At 40.0% G+C, this 8,908-nt stretch overlaps 1 protein-coding gene across 3 annotated transcripts in view; it reads left to right on the top strand.

The window, feature by feature from the left end:
- Positions 1-409: 409 nt before the first annotated feature.
- Positions 410-8,908, top strand: part of USP14 (ubiquitin specific peptidase 14) — a 34,729-nt gene continuing 26,230 nt past the window's right edge. The window contains exons 1-3 of one of the 3 annotated variants that reach the window (XM_074276231.1): positions 410-1,352; positions 4,905-5,050; positions 7,860-7,892. In XM_074276231.1, coding sequence (XP_074132332.1) covers positions 1,337-1,352; positions 4,905-5,050; positions 7,860-7,892 — 195 coding nt within the window. In that variant the 5' untranslated portion in view covers positions 410-1,336. Of the gene's footprint in view, positions 1,353-4,904; positions 5,051-7,859; positions 7,893-8,908 lie in introns of those variants that run through there. The other 2 variants (XM_074276251.1, XM_074276240.1) reach the window with 2 other exon arrangements.

Raw genomic sequence — 8,908 nt, 5'->3', positions numbered from 1 at the left:
CATGCGAAACGTGACAGCACTGGAAACTCTGGTTGACGGGGAAGACTAGGAAAAGTTTGGGTAGAGAATGGCACTTATGCTGACGAAAATCAGGGCTTCCGAGAAGCGGAGATGAGGAGGGGTCCATGATAGGTATGGGGCACGGACGACTAAAAAACAGCACTTGTGTGGCACACGTGAGTGTGGGCAGGTGACGAGCCTGCCTCACGAAGCCGGTCACCATGGAGGGGGATGGGTGGCGGTGGGCTTTCACTCCACCAGGAGAGCGGCCAACTCGAGGGATCCTCCTGCTTGAGGCCCTTTCCAACTCGGGATCGTTCGCAAAAGAACTCCCCCCCCCGCCCTTCCTGGGGGACCCCGTGGACGCCTTCACCGGAACAGAAGCCGCAACATGAGAAGGGGCCCGGCTGACTCAGTCCTACAACGTGGAGACGAGATCTGCGGAAACTGACTGAGAGCACTAAACTGGGACAGCCACAGCCAGGGCCGGGACCAAAGACACAGCCTTCGCGCGACCAAACGGACTGATAATACAGGAAGGAGGGCTGGAGGCGCGTAGGGGGCCGCGCTAGGGCTCCTGGGCGCGCCTCACTCGTCCTGGCGCGCACGTACGTGCGGACGCACGCGCTCTAGCACCACCTAGCGGCCCGCAGCCCCCGCCCTATCCCGTCCCGTCCCACTAGGCTCCTTCCTTCCACCCTCCCCTTCCCCCTTTTTTCTTCTCTTTCCCCACCCCACTCCTTTCTTCCCTCCTCCCTCCCCTTCCTTTCCCATTCCGCCGGATCTCAGTCCTTTCTCTCTGTCTTTCACTCTCTCCGCCCCTTCATATTCAGCTTGTTCTTCCACCTCCTCCTTGCCTCTCTTCCATCCCTTTCCGCTTCCTTCCCCAATCGCTTTCTTCATCCTTACTCCTTTTACACCTTCTCCGCCTCTTATTCTTTTCTCCCCTCCTCTTCCGTCTCCTCCCCGCCTTCTCCATCCTTCTCTCTGATTTACTCCTTCCCCCTCCCTTCCCCGCTTCTCTCTTTCCTCCCCCTCCCTCTTCCTGGCGCTCTCCCCCTCGTCCCCCTCCCTTTCCTCCCCCCTCCCTCCCGAGTTCTCCTCCCCTACGATCTCCTGTGCCTGGCGAACGGCGTGGTGCTGCGTCATCGTCAGGGGCCGGTTTGAATGAGACTCAAGAGTCGCGCCGGAGCCGCCGCCGCCGCCGCCGCCGCCGCCGGATCTCCAGCCCAGCCCGAGCCGCTACCGCCGCAGCCTCTCCTGCTCCTCTTCATTTTCCTTCCCTTCCTCTGTAGTCCCCAGGCCCGGCCTTCCTGTGCCGTTGCTTCCCTCAGCCATGCCGCTCTTCTCAGGTGAGCTCCGGCCGGGGCCTCTTCCTTGTGCTTCCTTCTCCAGGCAGTTCCCCGGGGCACTAGGCCTCCCTCGGGCGGAGGCAACATCTGAGCCCGGCCTCTGGGGCGGGAGAGAGATGTGGAGCAGCCCTTGTCCTGGGACGCCTGGTCTCCGCTCGGGGCCTACGCAGCTCGTCCGGGACCCGTCCGGGGGTGGCGGAGGGCGGCCCTGGAGGCCGAGGTGAAGAAGGAGCGGGCCTCGGCCTCCCCAGCGAGGTGACTTTGCAGAACGCTCTTTGACGTTTGTCACACCGCGTGTACACGCGCGCACACAGACACACAGGGACACCAGCCCTTTCCTTTCCCCTCTTCCCCCACGGCCACATACACCAAACATCACCCTGGGCGGTTGCAAAGGGAGCGAGGCTTCATTGGAGGGTTGTTCCCGGAGCGAAGCGGCGACTAGGGCTGGCGAGCCGCAGGGCGTGCCGGAGCTCCTGGGCTTTGCCTTGCCTTTTCCTTCTTTCCCTGCCCCCCTCCCCTTTCCCGGCCCCATTTCATACTCCCAACGAGAATAGTTGCTATAACATTTCTCAATTTTTCATCTTCCTCTGGTCATTGGCTGGGCCCTATTGGGTGATAGTAGTAGTTCTTCCCGGAAAACTGCACTCCTAGGAAGTGGTGGCAAGTGATAGTGTTATTTTCTGTCCGGCTTTCTCTTGGCAGGTGTAAAAAGCTTCTTTTCTATGGCTTTTTCCCGGTTGTGCTCAATTCTTAGGGTGTTTCAATACAGTTCTTCAAGAATTTTAAGAATTTGGTCTCTCTTTTGGGGATGTAATATCAGAATCTTAGATTGGATGGACCTTGGAGGTCATCAGGCCCAAACCCCGTATTTTACAGATAAGGCATCGGAAGCTGGGGAAGGTTGTGGGGTAGGGCTCAGTAAGCATGAATGAATGCCCACTTCCGTACCAAGTACTTTACAGGTTTCATTCGGTCCTCTTAACTCTCTGGTAGGTGCGGTCACCATCCCAGTTTTAGAGTTGAGGGAACTGACTTGACTACAGTCTCCTGTGCAATCTCTACAGAGCAACCAGGCTGCCTCAGAGCCAAATTAGGATTTGGACCCAGATCTGATTAAAAGTTCAGCATTAAGGAACCCTTTCTTTACTGTTCTAATTTAAATCGTTGCCTTATCAAAGACTTTCTGAACCAGAGGACCTGGCAGCATCTCAGGATAATTTTATGCTGAAGAATGTCTTTTCTTTAGAGAATGACTGTTAGGGGACTAGAACCTTGAATCCTGTAATAGAGATTTCCCAATTTCTTTCCTATATCACTGTAATTTCTGTGTATTGCATGGAGCGCATATAGACCTAAAAATACTAGAGTGGTATCATTTATGTTGGAAGATGATGGAAGGGTAATAATAAAAACTGACATCTTAATTTGCTTTTGAAGTTTTACATACAGTATCTTATTTAATCTTCACAACAACCCTATAAAAAAGGTATGATAATTTTAGCAAAGTGAGGCTCAGAAACAAACTTTTGCCCATCTTTACCAGCCTTCCCTGGCTTTTCAAGCCCAGAGCTTTCCCATTGCACTAATTTGTTAGGTCTGCAAGTCTATTTTCTGGTTTTCTTTTTATTAGGGGTTTCTTAATTATCTTTAGTTGCATAATAATCTTTAGTTGTCAAATTGTGTCCTTTGAAATCTTCTAAAGCCTATTTTAGTTGATTGGAATTCTGAAGTTAGATGACATAAAAAGCTTTTTTATAAAGATTTTTTTAAAGTAAAAGTAATATCATAAAGTTTCTTTATAAATCTTTTTTCACACAACCTTTTTTTTTTTTTTTTGGTAATAGCTTTTTATTTTTAAAATATCTGCAGAGATAATTTTCAGCATTCACTTTTGCAAAACGTTGGTTTCAAACTTTTCTCTCTCCCTTTCTCCTACTCCCTTCTCCTAGACAGCATGTAATTCAATATAGGTTAAACCTATAAGCAATTCTTATTTTCACATATATCACGATGCACAAGAAAAATCAGAGCAAGAAGAAAAAAATAAGGGGGGGGGAAAGCAAGCAAACAACAACAAAAGGTGAAAATACTATGTTGTGATCCAACTTGGTCCCCATAATTCTCTTTCTCGATACAGATAGCTCTCTCCTTCATAAGTCTATTGATTGAAATTGATCTGAATCACCTCATTGTTAAAAAGGGCCAAGTTCATCACAGTTGATCATCACATAATCTTGTTGTTGTATACAATGTTCTTTTGGTCCTACTTATTTCACTTAACATCAGTTCATGTAAGTTTCCAGGCCTTTCTGAAATCATCCTGCTGATTATTTTTTTTTACAAAACAATAATATTCCATTACATTCATATAACATATTCAATCATTCCTTAACTGATGAGCATCCACTCAGTTTCCAGTTATTTGCCATTACAAAAAGATCTGCAACAAACATTTTTGTACATGTGGGTCCCTTTCCTGTTTTCATGATCTCTTTTGGATATAGACCCAGTAAAGACACTGCTGGATCAAAGGATATGCACAGTTCTATGGCCCTTTGGACATAGTTCCAAATTGCTCTTCAGTATGGTTGAATCAGTCCACAATTCCACCAACAATGCATTAGTGTCCCAGTTTATCAACATCCCCTCCAACATTTGTCATTGTCTTTTTCAGTCCTCTTAACCAAACTGAGAAGTGTATAGTGATACCTCAGATTGTTTTAAATTGCATTTCTCTAATCAAGCCTTTTTATAAAATCATATGCAAATATATCTCAGGGCAACTGAAATGAATAGAAAGCCACTTTCAAAGTATGTAATTGCTCTAATTTCAGTTTCTCCTAAAGAGGATGATCAAATCAAATAGCTGCTACTCCCTATGATGATTTTTTGAAGGACTAATTAGTATATTCTGTAGAAAAACTAGTATATTTCTGGCATGTGAAAAATAAATGATTCTTTGTTGATTTATTTTATCCACTGTTTTTGCTTCATACAGAGTTTCATCATTTACATTGTCAGATCATTCAAAGAATTTTTTTAGAAGTCAGATTTTATACTCTTCTGACTTTCCACTGTAGAGGGTTTTTTTTGGTAGGTACATGAACTATTTAAGTTTCTTCAATCTTTCCCCCTGCACAATTATTCTTTAATGATCTAAAATACCATATTGTATAAAACATGATTTCCCCTAAGATTCTTCCTTACTCTTTTTTTACCTTTATCAATAATATCTGCTGTCTTGTAATTTGCAATACTCTTAGAAATTTCTATGGTAAATACTATAACTGAATGAGTTGTGTGAAGTCAGTTTAATATAGATAGAAAAGTATTTGACTTAAGAGTCAGTAGATCTAGATTTTGACCAACAGTTCTCAAACCTTTGGTCTCAGGACTCCTTTTATTCAGTACCCTTGGAAAGCTTATATGAACATTGACTAATTACCTTGCAGACTGGAAAAATTAAGATTTTGAATTTTCTTAATCTCATTTTTTTGTTCCAAAATTTTGTGATGTTGTGAATCAATACAATCATATTTTCACCTGCAGTTAATGTAAAATGGGGAAAAGAGAAGTTTGATGGTGTGGAACTGAATACTGATGAACCTCCCATGGTATTCAAGGCTCAGCTTTTTGCATTGACTGGAGTCCAACCTGCTAGACAGAAAGTTATGGTGAAAGGAGGCACTCTGAAGGTAAAAGTCAAAACTTTTTTCACCCCAATACATAGTAACAATAATTAGTGTTAGTTTCTCTGGTATATGAGTATTTGTTATACATTTCATTCTGGATATATATGTGTAAAATGTATAGTTTCCTTTCTGGATTTATGGTGATGGTGAACAGAATTATAGTTAATCCCAAATATACCGTACAAGCATTATTTTTAAATTTTTTAAAATTAAAGTATAAATTGACATTTGTCAATGTTGTAAAATTACCCATGCATATGAATCTATATATGAAGTTACTTCAGTTTTTTTCCTAATATTAATTTGCCTTTCCTGGACCACCAGCAGCAAGACCATAGAGAAAAAGCAAGTGGTACTTTGCTAGATCTGTGAACACATCCATGTGAAACTAGCTCTGTCATGTACATCATAACCCATCCATGACTTTTTATCTTTGTGACTCATTTCCATGTATTTCTCTTAAGTACTTCATAGAAAATCAGTGTACCCAAAGGACATTCTTTAGGTCTTTTAATATTTCATAGATACTAGTATAATATTCGGACAACAATCTGCATGCACTATTTCTCCCTTTTATGCCATGAACAGCTCACTTTCTTAGCAATAAATCATTGTTGATAATGTGCTTGTTTACATGTTAGTTACAATATTTTAGGTATTTCAGAGCACATTTTATGAGTCAGCATAAATGTAATATGGAATGGTACTTATTTAGCTCTCTATATTCTTCCTTTGACTGCTCATAGATTGCTATATGGTGCACTTGGGCTGTTCATTTGTTACTTACTTTTGACCATAAATTACATGGTGATTGTTAAATTCAAGTAGATGATTAGATCTCAAGAAATTTGAAAATAATGTTAGAAATATGGATCACTTCTTAAGTATATTAGATGTAATGGAGAGGGCTCTGCTACAAGATAAATAAGATCATTTTCTCTTCAAGTATTCTACAGTATAATGGGTAACTTATAACAATCTATGAACAAGAGAAATAAAATTTTAAATCATTGTAAAAATGTACATTAATTCAGAAAATATTAACTGAGCATATTGGATATTACAAGGTTCATTTTTTTCCCCCCCATATTGAAAATTGACGCTTCAGTGAATTGATGTAATGTTCAGGCTAGCTTTCTGGAGGTCCTTGGGATCAGCCCGAGTCTTTGGTCTCAGCAGAGAAGTGGTGAAGGCAGGACAGCCACCACGAGGCTGCTCAAAGAGTGAATGTCTCATTTCCAGTCCTTCTCAGCCCTTAAATACCCCATTACAATTACATCATAATTACTATGTGTGAACTAGAGAACCGTTATATCACATGCTAAGTACTAAGTATATGTATACTAAAGAATCATCATCTCATCAATTCCGCTGAGTTAACACCTTGTTATAAGTATCCTTGTTACAAGTATACTTCTCCAGAGTTCCAGCCCTCTACAAATTGGTTTAAAGGGAATAGTTACATTTAATTTAAAATTTAAACTTGTTTATTTGGACCTCTGATTTTATTGGTTATTGAACTCTCAGTAAATAAATTCTTTTTACCAATGCATGTTGGCCAGTGAGTGATCTGCAACCTCTGTAAGTTGCTTAAGGTCAATGAGAGGTTAATTGACTTTCCTAGGATCATATGGCCAGTACTTATATGTGAAAGGGAATTAGAATCCCTGACCATGAAGCTATTCACTATACATGTCTTCAGAATACATAGTGCTTAATACAGGGGCAGTTAGATGACTCATATAGTAGCTAGGTGGCTCAGTGGATAGAGTGTGGAGCCTGGAGTCAGGAAAACTCATCTTCCTGGTTCAAATTATTAGCTGTGTGATCCTGAACAAGTCACTTAACCCTGTTTGCTTCAGTTTCCTCATCTATAAAATAAAAATGGAGAATGAAATGGCAAACTATTCCATTATCATTGTTTAAAAAAACCCAAATGGGGTTATGAAAATTCAGACTGAAAAATGACTAAACAAGATGATTCAGTGTATACAGCACTGAGCTTGGAATTAGAGAGACCAAGTTCAAATCTGGTCTCAAAAACTTATGAGTTGATTTACTTTGGACAAGTCATTTAACCTTTGTTTTCTATAAACCATTGGAGAAGGAAATGGCAAACCACGCCAATATATTTCCCAAGAAAACTTCATGGATAAGTGTTGGAGTGCTTTGGTCCACAAGGTTGGGAAGGTTGGATACAATTGAATAACTCTGTGTGTGAGATTTTTTTCAACATACCAGTTTCTTGATTAATGGTATGAAATTGTGAAAGTGTTGAGCTTGGTTCCCAGAAGTATACTTGTAGTATATAAGAAATTTAAACATACTTAGGGGTGGTGTAGGGAATTGGGGCAAATCAGGACCATACTTTTATTAGCTAGGTTCAAATCTTTTAAACAGTTAGCTTTTGGAGTGGTACACATAAGCACAATTGATTAATTTGCTAATTTTTATATTTTCCCTGTGGACATAAGCCACTTACTAGCTATGACTGTTCAATTATCTTTTAAAAATCTTACCTCTGAGTTTTCTTAGTGTTGGGTCTTTTTATTCTTGGTGTTAGTAGTGCTGTCTTCTACATAAGAAGCCAATGAAAGGGGGATATATTTGAATTTAAGGAATGGGGTAGAGGAAAAGATAATTGGGTGAATAGAATCCCATCAAGAGGCTTATAGGTTTTTGTTATCTCATTTTAGAAAACGTATTTGTAGAATTAATAGTTAACAAACCAGATATTAAGGAGTTGAAATTGGACATTGTGATAGACACAGATGCTAAAAATTAAAAATAACTTTTTTTTTCTTTAAAACAGGATGACGATTGGGGGAACCTCAAGATAAAGAGTGTAAGTACTAATAAGATTTAATTTAAGAAAAGGCTTATTTCATTATTAATCAGATGATTGAGGTACAGATATAGAAGAAAACCATAAGAATCATTAATCTTAATCCCCCATTCCATTTTTCATATTAAGAAATTGAAGTTCAGAGAATTGAATAATTTACTTAGTTACAAAACTTAGTGTTAGAGCCAAAATTAGAACCTAATTTTCTGGTTCTGATAATCTGAAAAAAGGCAGAGAAGATATGAGAGAAAATAGTAAAAAAAAAAACTTGTCAGAATTTCTGATGTAATTTTTTTATCCTTACAATAAAAAAAAAATTCACCTAAATGTTCAGTATAACTATAAAAATTGAGATAAATTTCTGATATGCACATAGTCCATGTTATTTCTTTAAATTTATGCCAACTAATCAGTTTCCTGTTAGAGATCCTTGCTGTGTGTGGAATACAAGATGCTTAGAGTAATGTACTGTGACAAATCAGCTAAAAAGGAGAGGAAAACCTAGGTAAATGGAATATTTAAGAGTTGGTAATTGGATGTGGAGATGTAAAAAGGCAGTCTTTGAATCCATTTTAAAGACTAATGGTGTCAGATGTTGAATCTGATTTCCTGATCATTAATTCATTTATTCTACCCAAATGATTTTCAGTATACCACCCTAGTTTCTCTCTGATCTGGCATAACCACCTGGTTATTGGACATATCAAAATTGATGTCCTAGAGATATTTTCAGTTCAACATGTCCAAAATAGAACTCATCTTTGCCTGCAGTTTCCTCTCTTGGACTTCCCCTCTTACTATGAAGGGTACCACTATCTTTTCAATTGCCCAAGTGTAAAATACTGATGTCATTGTTCCCTTTTCACTCATATTCCATGACTGCTCAGTTGCCAGATTTTTTTTTTTTTAAATTTCCACAACATCTATTGTATATATCTCCTCTCTACTCAAGCAGCCAATGATCTAGTTTAAGTCCTTTCATCTAAATTATTGCATTAACCTTCTAATTGGTATCT

This window comes from Sminthopsis crassicaudata, chromosome 1 (assembly GCF_048593235.1).
Source record: "Sminthopsis crassicaudata isolate SCR6 chromosome 1, ASM4859323v1, whole genome shotgun sequence".
Taxonomy (NCBI): domain Eukaryota; kingdom Metazoa; phylum Chordata; class Mammalia; order Dasyuromorphia; family Dasyuridae; genus Sminthopsis; species Sminthopsis crassicaudata.
This window is presented reverse-complemented; position numbering and strand designations above follow the sequence as displayed.